Source organism: Streptopelia decaocto (assembly GCF_964273445.1).
Source record: "Streptopelia decaocto genome assembly, chromosome: 1".
In the NCBI taxonomy this organism is placed as follows: Eukaryota; Metazoa; Chordata; class Aves; order Columbiformes; family Columbidae; genus Streptopelia; species Streptopelia decaocto.
The window spans coordinates 191,762,792-191,785,666 of NC_138663.1; the positions used below are offsets into that span (position 1 = coordinate 191,762,792).

The following is a 22,875-nucleotide window of genomic DNA, read 5'->3' on the forward strand; positions in this document are numbered from 1 at the left end:
ACTTGTCAAGAAACTAATTTCTTGAAAGTTAAAAAGCAACCTAGAGGATTCTGTGGGCTTAATTGGCCTTGGCTCTCTGTAGGTGTTTGCTTTCAGCTCTGCTCTTTGAATGCATGTTAACCTTTAAAAGGCAATAGGAGCATATTGGCTTTTCGATTAGTCTAAGAGCAGTCTAATTCACTGGCAATGAGGCTAGACATTGCAAGGGAGTAAACCATAGCCAGAGCATGCCCTAGTTACACAGGAAGAAGAGATTGTCAGCATTTATTTACGGGCCAATATACAGAATTTCAAACCATATTCTTTCTTTATGAGGAAGCTGATTCTTGTTGACGTGATCTGAGCAAAAGTAAGCTGGAGCTGTGGAGGTGAATAGTGAGCAGCAGGCATGCACTAATGCCGGCTGCCGGTTCCCACCAATATTCAGTTCACTTATCTCCCAGTAGCCCACTGTTCTGAGGTCAGGCAAGTGGGGAGGGTGATCAGGGTGGGAGAAGAACACGATTACCCAGAGCTATGGATTTTGGTGTTCTGCCTTGTTGCTTTTGGTTATTTGCCAGCAGGTCCAAAGGCAAAGAAGGCCAAAACAACAGGACTGAGATCTCAGCCTCGGTATATGCCTCATTTCTGGTTTGGTTTGTAAAATTATTCTATTTGGAATGGCTCCTAAAATTACATCTTCTTGCAAACAGGAAAGATGAGTTTTGCAGCCTGTTACAACAACCATGTATATCTTAAGGACATGGAAGTATTAATATTCAACAGTAAACTCTGATAGCTCTTACTGAATGCCCCAAAATACAAAATACTAATGACTCATTAAAGCTTCTGCCCTGATCAACTTCTGCACAGTAATGGAAACACAGCAGTTGCTTAGTCGAGCCTTGGCACAAAATTCTGATTTGACATAACTAATGTAAATCTTTCAAATGCTGATTTTTCTTTCTAAAATTTCCCATTTTGCATGACACATATTGAATTTCTTCATTTAAAGGTGGAATAATTGCTTCCTACCTGGATGATGCTGTCTTCCATATTTCTTCCTTTCACTTTGATACTCTGAGCTTCACTGAGTTAAACTAAATGAAGTATAATGAAAAAAATTTGACTGAAAACCAGCATCCATTTTCCTCTGGCAAGTCTATTAGTTGGTCAATGGTTATATTACACCATCCCAATTTTTACAACTTAGTTCAAAGAAACCATTTTCCAAAGGTTATTGCTCCTTGGAGTTGCCTGCACTAGGACACATGTTCTGTTTCAGTAAGACTAATGTTAATATCTACAGCTCCCTTATACTGAATCCCATGTTAGTCTATTATTTACACCACAATAAAATGTAATATGCAAAACAGTACACAATTTGAATAACAATTACTTAAAATGAAAAAAAGAACTTTTAATGCAGTTTCTTCCAAGTGCATCTGGCTACTTCACTGCAGACAAATTCATAGGAAAACTTATAATAGCACAAAATAGAGCTTAATATTAGAATTGTACTTTCAACTTAAGTATGCTAAAGCTAATATCTCTCCAGAATACAGTTACTGTCCCAGAAATGAAAAAGCAGATCACTGGCATCTTTTGAAATACAGAAAAGTTGTCTGATAATAACAGAAGAGAATGAATATGGTAAAATTTAATTCAGAGAAACATACTACAAGGGTGTCTGTTTAAAGGCAAGTGCACATACACAGGAACTGCATTAAACAAAACTTATTTGGCTGGAATGAAGCAGCTGTACATAAAGCAACTCCTTTTTCTAGTAATTATGAAGCTTTTTAAAATCTTCAGTGGCACTACATTGCAATTTAGAGGTGATAAAATAATCAAGCAATTTGTTGTAATTTGATTTTAAAAGTAACTTCTTTCTTGACTCTCTTCTGCATACTGCTTAAATGAGTTAATGAAAAAGTAATTTTGGAAGGTCTATCATTTTGTCTGCAATCACTCCGGAAACTCTCAAGATGTGCTGGGCTTTGCTGGCAGTTTGTAACATCTCTGACCTCTAAAAAGCAGACACAAATGCGTATTGTAATGCACTGAAACATCTCAAATACTTCAATAACAGGAGAGCTACTCCGAAATAATTACACAAGTATGTGAGGTTCTGCTTTTTCTGGTAGCCCTCTTTCTTGGGACAATAATATACATATATTGACAGTTCTAATGTGTGAAGCACTAGCAGTTGCTACAAGAAGGCTACTAATAGCAGGACAGGACTTTTGTAGGGCATGTATCATATTGCTGTAGGAGTGCTTTAAAAAATCATTTTGGAAAATAATAAGATGAAACAGATTATTTTTGTCTGATATCAACAAGGCATAAAGTGTTAATAGTGTGTTGTTACTGAGCTCAAAAAACAAACTCTCAAATCTATAATGGATTTTATATGATCAAGGGAAAAATGTCTTCTAAAAAGCTGCTGTTACTTTTATAGCTAGAATTTATGGAGGGCACAAAGTTTATTAGTTTTTCCCCCCAGATGTCTGTGTCAGTAAGGACTAGGAGCACTTCATTACTCAACCACTTCAGGGCTGAGTTCTCAGCTCTGTAGGGGAAAAAAAGACCATTGCACCCCTTTCATGTTTCCCTTTCTGCCAGCTCTCAGGAAGGAGCTGTACATGACACATATATACAGATATACATGACACAGCTGGGTTTATTGTGCTGGGCTGGAATGAAGGGGAGCCACAGTGAAATGACAAAATCCCATTGACACCAATGGCATCGACACTTCATGAAGAGCCATATGGTGGATGGAATGGAGAGACCAAGAATTCAGATCAGAAAAAAATCACTAGGCTCAACTAAGCATAGCTCACCTATAGGAAATGCGTTTTCTAAAGCTAAAATAATCTTTTAATGACCTCATAGAATCATGAGCTGCTGCAGTAATGGATTCTTAGACCATGTGTTTTACATTAAACAGAAATTAAATCAGAATTAATCAGGTTCTGTGGATAAATTCATTTGTCCATAGATACATCTATCCATGGAGTCAAGTCCGTTACTTGCTCTAGTGCTGAATCACGGTCCTAAATTTTAAGACTTGCAACATCACAGAGTCATAGAATCATAGCATAGTTTTGGCTGGAAGGGATCTTCAAAAATTTAGTCCAACCCCCCTGCAATAAGCAGGAACATCTTCAAATAGATCAGGTTGCTTAGAGCCCCATCCGACCTGGAGGGGCCTCTGAGCTGAAGGACCCAAGAAACCAAAATGGATTGTGTTCCTCTAATGACTACAAACACAGTATAAGGTTGTTTCATCCTCTCTTGTGCTTCAGGTTGTGGGCAACCTGAGGATCCAAGATTAGAAGAAAAGAGATTGTGCTGTTTTCCTCATACAAACTTGCAGACTTGTAAGCTTTAAGAAAGAAGTAAATTACAGGAAGACAGTGGAGATGATTGCTGCAGAGCAGTTCAGAAAATCAGAAAAACCCCAAAACAGGAATTTCTGGAATCAATGGAACAGCTATAGAAGATAATAAATATACATTTAATTACAAGCATGGGAGGCTGACGCACAAGTATTAAGATTACTATGGAAAATAAGTCTGAATTTGCTGCAGAAGACATGCAGAAGGTTTTGAAGAAAGAAGGGATTCAGCAAATTGATAGCAATGACAACATTAAGACCGTTTTTGAATTTCTCCATGTCTTTAGAGAGTATAAGATGACTATGGATTTTTACCAACTTAGAAAGAAAAGACACATCTTTTAGGTAAATATGATGGTGTTACGATTTTCCTGAAAAGATAAAGTTCTAGCACGGCCAGGGCCTCCAAGCTATTTATTAGCCTGGAAGGACTCATTATCTCATGCCTGATATCAACCAAGAGCCAGTAATTGGCAGCATTTGATAATCCTAGGTACAAGGTTATATAAACTATGACTAACGATTTAGATGAATTTACAGAATATAGGGTTACAAGTGGAAAAGCTTTACTCTGGGATTTGAACATTTCCCAGCACAGTGCACAGCTTTGTTTCTTATGATGAGTTTTCGTTTCTTCAGACCTTAAGCAAACACGGCATAGTCGATAAGTGCGTGATTCCTCTAAACAAATGTAAATGCCTATAGAAAGGAGTGTAGGTGGTCCCCCGTGCACCCTTCAGAATGAATGGAGAGAAATAGGCACTACTAGGACATAATTAATCTGATCTATTTTAGTTGTTTCTGTTAGGATAACGTGTAACATGCTCTAACAGCACCTGTTGCCTTCCACCAAAATGGTGGGATCTGATGAAGATAGTTACACTCTAGATGTCTAAATGAGTTGAATTAATTACACCTAAACTCTTTGCCCGAGCAATTGTAAGCACCTAGGGTCATGCTCCAGGCATATTAGTGTCTCTGAAAAAAAAATGCACCTCTGTGGGAAGATTGTGGGAGGATGCCCTCCTACTTCAGTGAATGAATGGTGAATCAGTGCCTCTGCTTGCAGAGAGAAGGGAATTCTGAATCTAGATGATCATCTGAGATGCATCTCCATATTCTGGGTACAAGGAAGTCCTCTGGGTTTGGACTCTGCTGTGTGAATGCAGCCTGAATATGGAAGAGCTGAAAGGTAACCAGAAGTGTGTGCTGAATTCGCAGCAGAATCGCATGCAAGAATAATAAATAAATCATTTAGGATCAGCTAAAGTGCTAGGCAGATACAGATGAGGTTTTTTGTTCGTATGTTTGGTTTTGTTTTTTTAACCCTACTCCATATGTATAAGTGTGGTTGATTATTAAACAAATAAGTCTATTTTTTTTATATTATCTTTTCTTATGCTAAAAATGATCAAGGATAAAGGGCAGATCCCTGAGGCACTCCACTGCTTTTGGGTGGCATTCTCAATTGTTGGGAGTATTTGCTGTTCTTGAAGATATCAGCTGGTATGTTCTTCAGCATATTTTCCTTTCCTTTAATCTAAACAAAAAAAAAATCTCATCATAGTTTTATTTCTTGAAAGAGTCTGTGTTCCAAATTTGTTCCGTATTTATGTTCTAAATCTGAAATGAATGGCAACAGATGATTCCAGTAAAGTTCAGTTATGAGATTCTGGATTCAAGGGAATTGTTCAGCGTAAGCACAGCAGACACTGACACTGCTTACGGCTTAGGGGGTGATCTCTGTGCACAAGCACAATTAAAAAAGCAGATTTGAATAACAGATGTTTCCAGTTCCCAAGGTTTTAGTTAACAGAACTTATTTTATGTAAGCAATATAAAAGAAATGTTCAAAGTTCTAGGACAAATACACTTACATGTTCCCTTAAAAAGAAAATAAAACAGTGCCTAGTTTTAATAGTACTTTGAAAAGACTATAAAAGCAATTGAAACCAACATTTATAACCTATTCAAAAACACAGTAGATGTGCTTATTACAGTGTAGTTATTTGTTTACCTATTCTCCATCCATCTTAAATATTGAGGTGTTTCTGCCTGTTTGTCCACTGTCACTCAATGCAGAGTTGTTAAAGGAATGAAGACTAAAGATCAGAACAAAGATATGATTAAAATAGAAGCTTCTCTCAAGACTGACAGTTGTGATAAAGAGTGGTAAGCAAAGCTAATTCAAAAGAGGTCTCTGTGATGACCTCGATTTTATGATGTGCTGACTCTCCAGGTAATTAAAAATGGCGAAGGCCCCAGTGAATGTGATTGAATGTGACTGAATCTGGCACATCACAGGTATTTCCAGCATGGCTATCTTTTTCACATGACTTTAATGATATTATAAAACAACTTCTTATATTATAAAATTTTACTCTTATAAAATAACACTTTTTGCACCACTGTTGTAAAAATCTGGTTAGTGTTTTCATTATGAGTCTTTATTTTCATAAAATTATCTTCCAGGTTGAAATTTGCCATGTATTTCTTTTATATACCTCAACCACATTTTTCTTTCATATGCAGAAGCATAGAAATATTTCAAGTAAATGGAATTCTTCAGTAAGTGCTGCTCATAGTGTCCACTTGTTCTGCATGAAAAGAAACACTCAGGTGAAGAGGGCTTTGCTGACAAGCAGGTCCTACCCTTCCCCTCTTTCAATTATTAGTACGGTGGCTGAATGTGCCCAACTCCCATCAGTTTACACGCAACTGAAGTATCACGACTGCACACACAGGCTGAGGGAGAGGGGAAACAGTGTGAGTAGCGACTGTGCACATGTACAACATACCCTGGAAGAATTACTGTTGTTAGGAAATGCCTCCCTTGCTTCTTCCAGTGTTTGCCACACACACATCCCTATGGTGGATGACTCCTGCTTCATGCCTCCCCCACAGCTCTCTTGATGTAAGTGCAGACAGGTATGTAGGTGAAAGATAACGCAAAAGACGCTCTACCCAGCTCAACATTTCGTCTTAGACCAATGACAGGACAATCACAGACTCACAAATAGAGCTCCAGGTGGTCATCTGCAAGGTGTCTATAACTGTGACAGTCATTAATGAAGTTTTCACGGTAGCTTGCGCCCCAGTGCAGTATGCTATAATCACTGATGACAAGTTCACTTTAGCAATCTCACTGAGCAGTCTGACATTGTCAGGTACCTAGTTGAACAGTGTAGGCATAGAAATCATTACACTTTTGCACTACTGATATAAGCAACTATGGAAAACAGGTAAATGGCTTCGTCCTGTACAAGCGGCAGAAACAACTATTGATTTTAATGTGTTAAGTGAAATCTCTGAAAAACTGAGGGTTTACACAGAATCACAGAATGGTTGAGGTTGGAAGGGACCTCTGGAGATCATCTAGTCCAACCCACCTGCTAAAGCAGGTTCACCCAGAGCAGATCACACAGGAATGTGTCCAGGCGGGTTCTGAACATCTCCAGAGAAGGAGACTCCACAACCTCTCTGGGGCAGCCTGTTCCAGTGCTCTGGCACCCTCAAAGTAAAGAAGCTTCTCCTCAGACAGAACCTTCTGTGCTTCAGTCTGTGCCTGTTGCCTCTCAGACCATCATTGGGTACCACTGAAAGGAGTCTGGTCCATCCTCTTGACATCCACCCCTGAGATATTTATAAACATTGATGAGATCCCCTCTCAGGCTTCTCTCCTCCAGGCTGAACAGACCTAGCTCTCAGTTTCTCTTTATAGGAAAAGTGCTCTAGGCCCCTAATCATCTTTAGGAAGACCATCAGCCACCTGTCTGGCTTAAGGGAAGGTCAATGATGGCAGTGGGCAGAAACCTGTCATCTGTTTTCAGGGAGATCTTACCTGGCAGAAGGGCTACTAACATTGGTGCACGGATTTCTTCTCCTCCTGTTACTGAGGTGTATTTCAATCCCTCACTGGTTTCAGAGGCCAGCAGTCTTTTGACACAGGAAAGGTGCTGCAGGTGCTCAGGAGAGCAGGTCTGACTGCCAACACGTCTGACTGCCAACACAGGCTCACCAGGAGACCTGAGGCTCTGTTCCCACCGGTCACCCAATGTCCCTCCTACCTCAGGAGGGAAACATCATCTGTAAGAGCTGGGCAGAGTTCCTCTACAGACTCAGAATTACAGAAGGGAGGATGATCTAAGTGGCAGAGGTGAGCCTGTGTCCTAAGGTCATATGGTCCATCCATACAATGACATATAAGCCCTGCAGCTGAAGCACTGTAGTTTGCAAACTCAATTGCAATGAACAAGATTTTATAAGAACATGGGTGCACATTAATAGCTAGACAGACAGACAAGACAGACAAAACAGATTGTATTTGGAAAATTCTTTTCAGTTTAAGATTAGTATTTTCAACAAAAATCACTGCTTAAAAGATTACTAAATGTGAAGTATTACCCAATCCTTTGCCAATAAGGTATTTATAAATATCTGAGGAGTCAGAAGCGTTTCTAAAATGTTGATAAACATGATGTCCTGTACCACATTCAATCTTTTTAATCTATGTCTTTTCATAGATTGAGTCCATAGGATGACTGGAAATAAATATTTTAAGCTGGCAAAATAAGTATTTGATTGTGTTCTTAGTTAACCTGAATGCAGTAAAGTATGTGAATGAAAATTTATACCTAGCAAATTAATGTCAGGGCTTATAAAATTACATTTCAGTAGAAATATCTCACTAGTCAGGGAGCAGAGATGCTTTACTGCCTTGGTTTTAGCTGGAGTAGAATTCGTTTTCTTCCTACTATCTGGTACAGTGCTGTGTTTTAGATTTAGAATGAGAATAAAGTTGATAACATGCTGATGTTTTAGTTGTTGCTAAGTAGTCAAGGACTTTTCAGCTTCTCACGCTGTGCGAGCTGCACAAGAAGCTGGGAGGGAGCACAGCCAGGGCAGCTGACCCAAACTGTCCAAAGGGATATCCCATACCATATCATGTCATGCTCAATATATATTTTTTGGGAAGAAGGCGGCAGAGGAGGACGTTTGGAGTGATGGCGTTTGTCTTCCCATTACATGTGACGGAGCCCTGCCGTCCTGGAGGTGGCTGAACACCTGCCTGCCCATGCAAAGACGTGAACGAATTCTTTGTTTTGCTTTACTTGTGTGCGCAACTTTAGCTTTATCTATTAAACTCCCTTTATCTCAAACCACAAATTTTCTCACCTTTACTTTTCTGTTCCCCCCGCCATCCCATATGGGAGGAATAAGTGAGTGGCTGTGTGGGGCTTAGTTGCTGGCTGGAGTTAAACCACGACATTTACAAATAACTGACTCATAACTGTAGACTCAATTTTCTGTTACAAAATTCATTCTCTCCTGACTGACTGGGCTTTTTATTTGCATAATGAATGCAAATAAAAATCACTGTATTTCAATTAGTCAGATGGTATTTTTAGGCAATTAGCATGTAAGCATTAGTATTACAAACATGATTAAGCAATGATTTAGCAAATGTTTTTACCCTGGTTGGCTTCTATACATCTCTTTCTAGATGTCCTTAATAATTTTTACTCGTATGCTCATAAAACCCCACAACTTCAGTTTCCAGCCTTTCTCTCTGTCTTATTATGCAGTTTACCCTAGCAAATCTATACCTTGCATGCAAAAGGAACTCATATTATGAATGGGGAATGGAAAGGATAAAAGTAAAGCTTAGTAAAGAGAAGCAGAAGCTGTAAGAAAAGTGAAGCTATAGGATGCCACAGAAGCAAAAACTAAGTGAGACATATTAATTTTCAATATACAGATAGGGAGCTCTACCAACAAGTAATCAGTACAGCAATTTACCTTAACCAAATATCCAGAAGGCATATAAGAATGCTGTAAAACTAATAATATTCTATAACACAGAGTTCACAAGCTAGCAATTATATATTTTAATGCTTTTCAGTGTTGGACATAGGTATTTCATTAAAATATGAAGCAATGCTTCTTAAATAATATATTTAAAGTTTTGGTCAATGTCAATTGACCTATTGGTCAATTTCCCTAGGTCTGTTTAGGTCTATTCCCTAGGAAATACTGAAATCTTTTCAGAATATACCCATAAGCTGTTAAATGAGAGTATTTTATATATATTTATAATCATAGTCTGACAAATGTCGACTGTCTGGAACATCATTCCTGCTATAGTGCTTTGCAAATGCAAAAAGGGTGAAATGATGTGGGTCACTTTTGAACTTGGATGTAAACTCTCAGTTGAACTGGCAAAATACCATGAACTGACTGTACTAGAAGTGATTGCCCATGGGATTTGTGCTCAGAAGGTAGAGCTGCTGGCTGTCAGACATCCATTTATGGCAAATACAAGAACAAAGCTAGCACACATCTATGAACATTTTGTTAATTACACATAGTATACAGATAATATATAGAAAGATGTCACTTTTGTAAGCACATTTCCTTTAGTTTGGGAAATTCGAGTCCTCAGTTCAAAAACATCGAGATTTACACAGGTTTGCTGACCCATTGCTTTCTCTTAGAAAACCTCAAAACGTGTAGATCACAAGAAGCGAACAATATCAAAATGACAAAACTATGTATGAGTTACATGTTATTTAAGAATATGAAATATAAATGAATAGAATAATACGCTAGATCATATTCTAAACTTCTATAAATTATTAGAAAAATATGTTACCGTCAGACTGGAAAAATGTCTAAACTGAGACACTATTTTTTCCATAAAGAGATAACTGAGGATAAAAGGGTATACGTACTGATCTGAAACTCTGGGTAATATCAGAAGAGGCTTCTTCCAGTACCTAACATGGAACCTGGGGAGAAGCTGGCTTTTAGGGAATTGCTAAAAATGACTACAGCAGCTAGTTCCACTAGTAGTTGTTATACGTTTCCCACTTATATTTTGGGTCACAAGTTACATGTCTGAATATGGGCTTCTATAATACTGTTTAAATTCCTTCTTTTGGAAAGCAAGGTATCTGGTTTCCATTAAAGCTCTGCTGTGATCCAGTTAGAATCGTCAGCTAAAGTTCATGGAAGCCCCCAGAAGATCTGATTAAGGCAAGTTCTCAACATGCCAAATACACATCAAAGCATAAGGGCTGTGGCCACTTTCATGGAAAACCATGGAAGAGGTAACACTTTCCATATTTGTATAATATTCTAATTAATATATAAAATATACATTATAATATATATGTTATATTACGTATAATACAATCCTATTGATTTTGATATTCAGCAAGGAATTATGAAGCATCGGTTCAATTTCCTCCTCATCTTGAGGGGGATGAAACCTGTATCCATTACCTGTATTTACCAGACTACAAACCAGCTTGGAGGGAGTAAAAAGCTGGATTATGGCCATCCCTGGGTTGACTGTCAGTCTTTGCACAACCAAGTAATATGTCAAGAAACAGAGCAAATAAAGAGTAGGTATGCTAGTTGTCAGGACATTCATCTGGTTCTTTTTCCAGGATTACTTTTGAAACCGTAACTGCAAACCCCTGGTCTCCTTCTGTTCTTGGATGAATGCCCTGAACACAAGATTAACTTGTGCTTCCTCTTGCTTGCTCTCTGGTGGTCCCATAACCACACAGAAGAACAGGATCAGCCAAAGGAAAGGAGAAATGTCCCAATAGATAGGTGCTTGCTGTCAAAGAAGCGCTCCTGCACCTGGACGCTGTGTAACCACTTGACTATACCAGGCAACTGAATTGCACAGAGAAGTACGAGTTCAGACATATTTCTGTTCTCACTAGTTACAGTTGGCTCATTTTAACCAGGTACATCCTCAGTGGTGTTTGTCTCGGGAGGATACTTCCTGGATATACCCAAATCTGCACATTGACTGTAAATATGCCACTGAGATGTTTGCTGGATGTTTCTTACATGTAAGACCCTGGTTTTAGGTCTCCACTACGCCCTAAAGTCTTAAGAAATTTTGTAAATGGAAACTAGGTATCTTACACAGAGACAGGAACTCCAGGAAAGGAATTCAAAGTAGGCAATGTTATTTTAAACCTAGGAATGCTTCAATTTTGAAATGTAGATTTTGTTATTGTAATTCTTCTTGCCAGTTGGAAGTGCAAGCACATCTCTGTTTCTTTATGGGTGAGTCATGAATTCAATCTATTAGACAGAAAAGGAGTCTATATATTTCCTTGAAATTATGGGATGAAAAGAGAGTTACTGACCACAATGTAATTGCATTGCTCTATCTCCATTACTTAGCTATAAAAAGATATGTTCTAACACACTTTCTCTTTGTTTCCAGAAAAGTCATCTATCTTGAAATTTGGCATTTGGACAGGAAAGCCAGCAGAATGTGTAATTTAGAAGGCCATTTGTGTCAGCTTTGTTTGCGATCCTGCCCTAAATCTGAATGACAAAGATTGAATGCGGTCTCTGTTCATATGACAGAAGTTGAAAAGTTATGAACATTAACAGCTTTCTAGTCAGCTCCTTGAAACATGCAACTACATTTCTATTGGATGGGTTTTCCTGAAGTGATATTCCCTATATTTAATGCTGCATACCGTGACACCCAATATCATATTCACCCAGCATCTCACATTCACCCAGCACATCACATTCCCACGGCACAGCAAAACCACTGAAGGAAAAATAGAAGAAAAAATAGCAGAAGATTGACAGATGGAGAAAATGTGAAGATAAGGCTTGACGTGAGCAAATAAGTTCTATTACCTATAACCTGATACTACCTTAATCTGGAAAGGAAGCATTTTCAAATTTAAAATAGAAAAGTAATACCTAAAATAGCATTTAAGATTTTCATATTGAAGTGCTTTTCAGTAGGTAGCTTCCTGTACTTAACAGTGTGGAATGAAAGAGAATATTTATAAAGCATTACAAAACTGCCATTCATTGGTAAACTTGTCTCAGCCCTTTCACAACAGAATGCATGGATTTTGTTTGCACTGACGTTTAAGGTTACCCTTGAAAATAACCTTTTTCCAGCATGTAAATTGCTCATCTCTGTCTACATCTTAACTTAGCATCTGCAATGCAGACAACGCATTCGCTTCTCGATCCTTCCCAGAAATCCTCCATGCAATCATTGCCATCTCCGTTTTCAGACTTGACACTGATTACAGGTGGTAAAGAGGGGGAAAAAAAAGAAAACAAAAAAAAAAAAAAGGAAGGAGGCATTTTGAACTGCTCCGGGTGAGCATCATGTCTTGAGGGCCAGCTGGGACGTGAGTGAGTGCTGCATTCATTGCACAGCTTCATGCCCTGATATTTAGCATTTTTCTTTGGGTGAAGCCGATTTGGTTTCTAGTGCAGCTGTTCAGCAGCTCTGGATTTATGTCAGATATTAATGTCAGTCACAAGTGCTGGTGTTGATGTGGCCATGTGGGTACTTTCCTGACATTATAATAATTACTAGCATAACTTCTGTATATTCTGGAGGAATCTGTACTTGTATTTTAGGTTAACTGAAGACAAAACTGAGTGGGATTTTAACTATTACACGCAAACTCTGCTAACAAACACCAACATTCTAGATCAAAATGTGCTTATAGTTGACAGGGTAAAAATCATAAAGAGATAAGCCATGAGGTAAACTCATCTGTGCAGGAGAACTTTACAAACACTTTGAATTGATCTCAATGGTTTCCTTCAAATGATATCTTATTTCAAAAACAGATGAAAAATTTATAATAACAATAGTTTTATGTAATCTGAAACAGTGTAATTATTTTTAAACAAAATGCAGATAAGAACTTAAAATGTAACATAGCATAATGGCTTTAGGATAAAACTGCTGGCTTCAAGCTTATTAAAATATTATTAATAGATGATGCATTTGAAGCAAAGTAACAACCACAGAAAATAATGGATATGTTTCCTATTAAAATTGGCAGAGAGATTCTTGGCTTTGTAATTATGAAATTCGATGTCCTACTTTATTATAATCGAGATAATCACAAGAAGCGACAAAACTGCAACATAATGAATCCAGTCCCTCCAAAACCAGACAATGTTCACCACCATGTAGAATCCTACTTATTGGTCAGTCACATCCAAATTCTACCATACTAGAAGAAACATCTTTTTGAAAGTGGAGATCAACATGTAACAATTAATGTCTTGCGCTCATTCTGCCTTAAAATGCAAGCACAAGGTATCTTACTGTAAGTAAATCTTATATATCAAGAAGAAAATTAAAAGTAGTATCTTAATAGTCTCTCTTTTAATTTGCCATTCTTAGTTTGAGAATTCAGTCACCAAGATACAGGCCATGTTCTTGAAAGCTTTAATCATCTTCTGCTACTCTCTAATAGTTATTCCCATTGGAAAAGAAACACTTAGAAGAGAAATTATGACAGAAAGTAGCAGACTGCCAAGGTATGAAAGGACAGAAGTATAATTGTTAAAGAGATCCTCTTTCATTTCAAATCTTTCTGTGAACTGGCTTATAAAATGAAACATAACATGTTCATGAACAGAGCATAAATTGAGTTTATTACCTCATCATAACCAACATATTATAAACTAATTTGGGATACTCAAAATTACATAGAATAATGCACAAAGAAATGCTATCCCAGAGTTAAGGGACTCTGAAGCATACAAGGTACTTCATAAATATTTTCTCACTCCAAGTAGCTTTTTAGTTATACAGACTTTTGCACGTTTCCAAATTTTTCTTGTTAGTCTGTTTCCTCAGATCGATAGTGGTTTCTAAAAATCTTGACTAATAATAGGTCGATGACCTACTGCAGACAAGCAACTCTTATTGTAGAAAAAGTCATACTTAAATGTTTCAAGATTGAAAAGTAGAAGTTTACAGAAAAGCTCCACAGTATTTCATGTGGCTTTAAATATTCACCATCACGAATAAATCATTCATAATATACTTGAAAATTGCAGAGCAATGTATAATTTTCCCTCAAAACAATATTTTGTGACATAAAAAGCAAAAAAAGTTATTAGTAGTTCTGTAAATGCTGTTGAAAATCTCTTGTTCGGAAAAATACAGACATACCAAACAACATTTACTTACAAGATTTATGTTTTTATATGTAAATTCTTACCTAAGCTGTTTAAAAGCTTCTGCCTTTACAAGCGGTGTTTCTACAGAGTGTTCAAAAAGTGCCCCCTCAGGCCCTGAAAAGAAGAAAAATACTATATTGTAACAAGTTCAAATGTAAAAAAAAAAATAGAACAGTGATTTATATGGCCACACTGATACCAGAAATTAAGATACAAAAATACATATAAACAATTAATGAGATAATTGAAATACATATACAGTCCTACTATTACAGTATTGACTAGAACAACATTATGCACAGGTAATGTAACATACAGGTGTAAATTCTTAAAATGAAATCTAAAAAGTCTGAAGACAGCATAGTTTTAAAGTAGTTGGGACAACTAAATAAATAAATAAGACTTTTACAATGTAACTTTCATTAGAGTTAATAATTAAAATCCCACAAAATCTTTGCAAATATTACAGACTTAGAACATCATATTTATACACAGCACAAATTCTGGGATAGAGCTTCAAAGCTTTTCCCCTATTTTGGGGCAGACTGCTGAATACAGAATTATATTTATGCACATAAAATGGTAAAGACTCTGGGCTCAGATAGTTTCCATCTTGAAATAAGAGTAGTTTCATCCCAACAGGGAAGACACAGTGATCACCTCTGTTTGGTGGGGCAAAGCAAGTCATTGAAGTCCTTGAAAAGCCTCTATCTCAGTGAAGTATTTTGAGTGGTACATTTGTAAAGCACCTTAACTGTTTGCATGTTATAGTGTGTCATTACTGTAGATGCAATCCTCAGATTGAAAGCACTGAAATAGCCAGTGCAGGCTGGAGTAGCTCCATGGAACCTAATGGTATGACACTGTTTTACTGCTATAAAAAATCTAGTCTTATGATTGCATTTTTATAGATTTTTCCTGTTATGTCCATGTGCAAAAAATCCTTTTTTTAAAATTTCATCCACTTGCTATAAACCATATAGTTTCAATCATTAGAAAGATTAGGGAAGGAAAAAAACACTTCCATTTATATTTTGCAAAAGTAGCATTAATGGCTTTTCCCAGAATAATGAAATGGTGTATCCAGCTATCAGAGTGATGATCAGAGTAATAAAAGGTAAGTGGAGCCTAGTAGTTTAACTATATGAACACAGTCTATTATCTGCCAACACCGACAAATTAATAAATAATTACTTCAAAAGGAAAAGACACATCTCTAAAGCTCAGCTGTTGACTTTTGTCTCCACATTTGATGTCACCAGAACGAGCAGACTCCACTCTGTGCTCTGCCCAATTTTCATATAATTCCTCTGTCATCTTTAGAAATCCGTACAATCACTATAGCTCATCATTATTAATTTGTAGTTTCAAAACTGATTAAAAATGGAATTAAAGGTTGTAAGTATTTGTATCAGTGGCTTCAGGGAAAAACATGAGAAATCCCGTTGCACTCTTTCTCACATACACTAAGGTGAAATTCAAGAAACTGAGGTACCAGAACATGAAAGGTAAGCACAACATACTAAAGTCCTCTAGCAGATTAATTAAACATAATCTTCTGTACTTCTTGCAGCTTTTTTTGTATGAAGTATAGCACTGGGTATGGCATTATTAAATTCATTTATATCTTTAAATTGATAATGTGATGACAAGCTTGGCTGATAAAGGTAATAGTATGGGTGTAATAAAATTCAGTAGGCATTTCCTTTGCTATCGCATCACATTTTGATTAAGAGATTGAAGCAATACAAATCAGCCTGGAATGCATTATAAGGGTTAAAATTGACTGATAGGTCTTAAAACATAATTGCAAACAGAGGACTATGAGTGAGGTGATGAGTTACTAGTGGGGCCAAATGTGATGTAACATTTTATCATGGACTTGGAGGAAAAATTGTAATTACTGATTACTTCAGATGGTACAGACAGTGGGAAAGAGGTGACAGGAATGAAAAGGACAAGTCACTAATAAACGGTTATCTCAATTATTTTGCAAATATGACTATCAGGTCAGCCAGGTTTAGGCTTACCTCTCTGTGCATGAGTTCCTGTCTCAATTATTTAAGCTCAAACTAACTTGTCCAATAATATTTTCTAATCCTGATTGCTTTGCTTTGACAACATTCCTGAGCTTTATTACTCAGAAATCTTCTTCTCTTCTAACTAAAATTCAGAATGCCCCAGAGTCTTGAGGTCACTTTTAAAACTGTTCTCAAGACTAGATCTCACAAGATCTCACAGTGCCGGGGCACGTGACAGCACACACGGGATGCCACGTGCCAAAGGTGCCCTCAGGGTGTCTTGATATGGGATGTACGGAGCTGCAAGGTGCAAGGAAGGAAGAGCTCCTGGCAGTGGAGGCAACTCTTCCATCTCACAGGCTTTCCTAATTTCACTCTGAGACCTGTTGTCAGGCACTGGAACAGGCTGCTCAGGGAAGTGGTGGAGTCACCATCCCTGGAGGTGTTTAAAAGGCATTTAGACGAGGTTCTTAGGGACATGGGTTAGTGCTAGAGTTAGGCTAGGTTATGGTTGGACTCAATGATCCTGAGGGTCTCTTCCAACAGAAATGATTCTATGATTTTATAAAGGTCTGCAAAAGATGCAGGACATTGATGAAATAATATTAAAGAGTATGTAATTGGAGTACAGCCTCCTACAGCACCTTTAAGACATCTGTTCACATTTGGTGACAGAAAAAAAAAAAACCCTCTTTGCTTGCAATTGAGATGTAGCTTGATGAGATTACAAAAGAAATTATATGAACTACTTGTCTCTCTATGAAAGGGATGTGAGCTGATAGATGCCTCTTCTCGTCCAACTTTGACATTCCTATCAAGGTTTGGACTTTTTGTGTTAAAGATGACTAGATACACACAGAGATGTCATCAAGAGGAGCCTGGCAAAACTGAGTGAAGGAGGGGAGCACACATCTCTACAAAGACACATTTGTGAGGCAATCATAGCTGCTGGGGCCTTGTGTGAAATAAAGCAGATCCTTGTTTTAGGGATCTGCTCCTCTCTGTAGGTTCCAGATGGCATGTCTCTTGGTGTGAGCACCACTGTGCCTCAGAAACAAGGCAGAGAGACCAGAGAGAGATCAGAGAGACCAAACTCCCCAGAGAAGCCCAATTGTAATGCTGGTTCTCAGCGTGTGCAAACAAAGAGCACTGGAGTCATCAACAAAATTAGAGCAAAAATAATCTTCCTGAAAGCCTTTATAAAACAGCATTGCCATTGGAGCATTCCCTCCTCACTGGAGGAGATTGAAGTCCACGCTCAGCATTGAACAACTCCAGTGATCTCACTCACCCTCTTCTTCTCGTTTTGAAGGCGAGCCCTGAAAGAGGAAGAAATGAGGGATCTTGTAGCCAGAGGCAGAGCTTCACTTTGCTGGCAGACATCAAGAGCGCTTGCTCCCAGCTGTACCCTCATGCTGGGCACCCAACATTTTGTACACTGAGCACTGACCTGGGAGGTGGGACTGCAGGATTGAAGTCTCCTGGGCCAAGGAGGGAATTCAACCCAGGCCTCTCACTTTCTAAAACAGGCACCCTGCTCTGACAGGCGGGGAAGTGGTAACAGAGACGGTGTGAGTTGCATGGTAATGGAGGCTAATGGAAGAAAGTCAACTGGAAACGCCAGTGTTAATGGTGTCACGGGTGGGGTGTGCTGTAAGAGGGAATGAAAAGGCTTCTTTATGTATTCTAGAGCTGCCATGTTTAAGCAAGTAAACTTGCCTTCCTGTGAGATAAATTCCTTCATCAAACAGCATTAAGATTGAACAGTATGACCCTAAACAAAAAACCTCAGGGCAAATTATTTTGGAAAATGACCCTAAATTAATTTCATGTCTTCATTACCTAGTTTATCTTCTAAACTTTAAAGAAATAACATTAATTATTATACGCATATTCCTATATTTACTATTTTCTATACTATTGTTTATAAATACAACATAATTTAATCCTGAAATATACAAGATCAGGATATTAATTTTCTTAATGAGAAGACTGAAGTCAGCAAGTTTCATTAACACTCCCCACACACATTATCAAGCAAGGACTACCTGCCTCTTCAAAGTCTAACAGAATGTTTATTCATACCTTCAAATTGTCTCCGACTTAACTTCTGAGCAGAAGTGTTTAAATTAAATACACATCTTCACATTGTGCTTCAGCGTTAGCTACTCAAACTGAAAAACCCTTCCTTAGAGTGCTAGAAAATCAACGACAATACTCAGCAAAATCTGTAAGAGATTATGAAATACAAGCAAGCAGACGGACAAGTAGTAACCTGGAGAAAGGGTGATGTAAGGTGCTTCTCCCTGAAGATACTGATCCCCTCTGCCTTGTCAGCTTTTCCTCAAGAAGAGAAAAGGGTAAACAGCTGCCTTCTCTTACTTTGTTATGCCCTCATCACCAAAATATTACCTGATACAACAGTCATGATATATAAATTATTATTTATACTTGTTTAAAAAAAATTTTGTGCAGTAGTTGTGACCATTTTATAGCTGCTGAATGCCACTTATTGTTGCTTTGTATATAATTTTAGCTAATTAAGCCTGTTTTCTGCCTTCTATGGACAGTCTTCTAGTTGGCAAGTTTGCAGACCGTGCAAGGGAGTGGAAAAACAGGACTCCTGCAGTCATGGATTCTAGCCATTTGTGCAGAACTTTGTTTCCAGCCAGGGCTGTGACCCCACTCCTTCTGCCATGACTATATTTTTAGTTATAAAGCAATAGACTCTTTGCCACCTGTTACAAGGTGGATTCGACTGTCACCAATGCCAACTGAATATATAAAACCCTACCAGAACAAAATGCTGATGTTTGATACCTCTGTAGCAGTCTGTTCAGTCTGGAGACAAGGAGGCTGAGGGGAGACCTTATCGCTGTCTACAGCTACCTGAAAGGAGGTTGTAGCATGGAGCGTGTTGGTCTCTTTTCTCCAGCAACAAGGAAAAGGACAGGAGGAAGTGGCCTCAAGTTGTGCCAAGGGACGTTCAGATTGGATATTAGGAAAAAATTCTTGACAAAAAGGGTTGTCGGGCATTGGAACAGGCTGCTCAGGGAAGTGGTTGGATCATCATCCCTGGAGGTGTTTAGAAGATGTATAGATGAGGTTTAGTGCTAGAGTTAGGTTATGGTTGGACTTGATGATCCTGAAGGTCTCTTCCAACCAAAATGATTCTATGATTCTATAAATGTCTGCAAAAGATGCAGGACATTGCCGAAATAATATTAAAGAGGATGTAATTGGAGCACACGCTCCTTCAGGTAGCATTGTCATGAAGAGTTAAACTTCAGTTTCATACACTTAAATATCTGTGATGTAGGTGTCACAGATAAGCAATACACAGAATTTAGTTGCCTAATTATGTGTACCTATTGTCATCTAAAATACCCTTGTACATCCTGCCATGTGGCGTCTCACATACTCTATCTATGGTGTTTCAAACACTGCTGGGTGCTTATGTTTAAGCATCTGAACTCAGTCACTGTATTCAAGAATGCTGAGCCAACCATTGAGCTCATCCTAAAGCGGACAACAGCATTTGGTTGGCAGAAGAGCTCTCTACAAGAGACTAGGTGGCTCTTTCAAGGTGAGATGAATCACGCTCTAGGCTGTATTGACTGCGGGTTGAATTCACTTGTGTGAACATGGGCACCTGGACCCATCTGTGACTCTGAGGAGTACCTGAGACACTTTGCTGATCATGGTTTTCCCCAGCCATTTGCTCTTCTTAGGAGAGCAGAGAGAGTCTGCCACAATTCTATTCTACCGTGTGGGCCAGAAAATGTCTCAACTGCAATAGTATGAGGTCAAACATACTAAATGTTGGAAAATGACAATTCCTGAGGTGTTGGGTTGGATTAGCTTATTCTTAGACTTTTCATTTTTCCTGAAGTACCATAAATTACATACATTTGCACTCTTCTGTATTATATTTTAGTTGAAAACTGTCAGGTTTTCTTACAGATTGTTACTGAGCTTTTCATAATTCACATAAATAAGGAGAAGTAAAATCAAATAGTTTACTATATTGTACATAAAAACCTGCAAAATATTCTTTGTGTATTTTAAGCCTGAGGAAGTCTGTAGAACTTCTCAAAATTTATTTCACATCGATCGTGTTCTCTATCTAAAATGTTTAAAAAATTCTCTCAGCAGCCTAAGTATTACTAATTTATCCTTCATGCGAATAGTATCATTTAAATCACAATTTTAATAAATTAATTTGAAGCAAAGTAGGCATGAATCTCCTCTCACTTGTATTAATTTTACACTGAAATAACCTCAATGACTTTAATGGATGTGCTTTCGAATTGTACTACAGTGTGAAAAAGAAGCAGGCAATGTGTCTTTCTGCAATATCTGCTAAAGTAAACAATTATCCTTGCAGCATAAAGATTAATATTGGACAAGTCGGAATACACATTTTAGCATAACAATTTCAACTCATGTATGAATGATTTTTACTTACTTTGAGCATAGATAGACCTTTTCCAAATCAGTTAACAATTACGCAGTTTTTCATATCTTTGTTAAACATGCTTTTCTATTAAAGTTTAGCATCCCTTGGGCAAACAATAATTATATGATATGGTTTCCTGGTTAAACAAAGTTGTAATTTCAATTAGGTTAAAAAGTAAAAAACTGAAGATAAGACCCTCAGGCGTAAACAAAATTTATTAACACATTTATCATAACTTAACTTCGTCTTTGAGACACTAATTGTATAGTTACTACCACATTCGTCGTTTTGCACAGTGAAAAAATATGAACATATCCATCCAAATTAAGACCTTAAGATTTCAGAGGACCCATAATTAGCAAAAGTTAAACATGATATTTGCAATCAGGATAAAAATATTAAAAATGTAACTGAAAACAAGTTACAGGATAATTTAAGCATTTCCTTTAATGGATTCTTCTGCTTAAAGAGAAATCACACCTTGATGTTATTTGTTTTAGTATAATCTTACACCTAGAGAATGAAGGTTGACTTTATCAGGTCATACGAGAGGAAATACCTTTCATGTGCTAACTTTGACATCTTACTTTGTAAATGAGTACTTTGGTGAGTTGCAGAAATAGCCTAAGACAAACTTGCCTTTTGACAGATGACATTTAAAATATACTACAAATATCATCCTGTGACATATGTGCTACACACAGAGCAGAAATACAACGTCTTTCACTTTGAAAGATAAAACCATAAAAAAATATCAGAGGAAGTCTAAAAAGTTTTCACAAATAAAACTCAATACAACTCAAACTGGAATATTTAGAATTTTTTCAGTGTCAATTAATAGTGTGCACTGGAAACATTGAATAATTCAGAAAAAAAAATGCACCAGTACTAATGGTTTTAAAATAAAATATACACAAACAGACATGCAAGTCTGTATATACATTTTTATTGTGCTTTTCTTGTGGCTATTATTTGGGCATCTCTTAAACTGTTACAAACCTGTGACTCGAAGTTTGTCTGTGCCAATTACAACCTCATTTTCATCCACTGTAAAAAGCGGCTTGCCATCCTTTGAGTTGATCTGAAATTGCTGACCGTGGAATTCTACCATTTTAGGACCTGTAAAGCACAGTAGAATAATGGAATAATTACATCAGTTTTCTTCAACTTCCTATATAAATGGCTAATAATTTGAATCGTGGTCTTAATAATTTAGTGACTCATTTAAGTACATTAAGGATCATGAAGCACTCAGCTATTCTAAGGACAGTGGCCATGTAAGTACTTAAGTCTGATAAGTCTATTTACATGATCTGATTTGTTTTTCAAAACTCTGCCTGGAGTCATAACTTCAAATTAGGTTTCCAGGGAATTTAGGAAATCCCTCATGAATTTATCAATGCAAACATTCATGTTCTTGGTGTTGAAACAGCTAAGATTCTTTATCAGTATGAGTCTATAATTTCTTTTTTTTTTTTTTTTTAACATAGAAACTAATTATAAAAATCTTCACAGCATTTTCCCTTTTGATTTTGGAGGCTCAAATGCTTTAAAATTTACAAGCATCCCATGTAAGGGCAGGGCCCTCAACTCTTCGTAACAAATGCCAGTTTAGCTCCAGTTTATCTACCAAATGTTACTGAACATGTTCTTAGGAGAGTTCCAAAAAGCTGCAATGCTATTTACAATTGAATCTAGTACTCAAAAAATGAAAGTAATTGTATGCAAGAAAGTCTTTCCATATTATTAGATCCTAAATTCAGTAAATCATTCTGTTCTGCAGTACTGTCTTGGTAAGCAGGTATAAATCAGATCCTTAATATGCTACTTTCTGACCAGCTGATCAATTAAAAATTCGCATCACATGAGTCTGAATGTCTATTGGATAGAATAATCATCTAAATCTATGTTCAGAATTAAAATTACAGAGAATGGTCAAAGCAGTTAAGATTACTTTTCAGCACTTTTTAAAAAGGTAATTCACAGATGATCCACGGGGTCGAGAGGCACTGAGCTGC

The 22,875-nt window shown here is 37.4% G+C and overlaps 1 protein-coding gene across 3 annotated transcripts in view; it reads right to left on the bottom strand.

Moving 5' to 3' along the window:
- The window catches only part of SGCG (sarcoglycan gamma), a 137,146-nt gene that overhangs the window by 11,616 nt on the left and 102,655 nt on the right, over positions 1-22,875 (bottom strand). For all 3 annotated transcript variants that reach the window (XM_082043377.1, XM_082043375.1, XM_082043376.1), the window contains 2 exons: positions 21,857-21,976; positions 14,419-14,491 (listed from right to left, as the gene is read on the bottom strand). In XM_082043377.1, the coding sequence (XP_081899503.1) occupies positions 14,419-14,491; positions 21,857-21,976 (193 nt within the window). The remainder of the gene's footprint in view (positions 1-14,418; positions 14,492-21,856; positions 21,977-22,875) is intronic.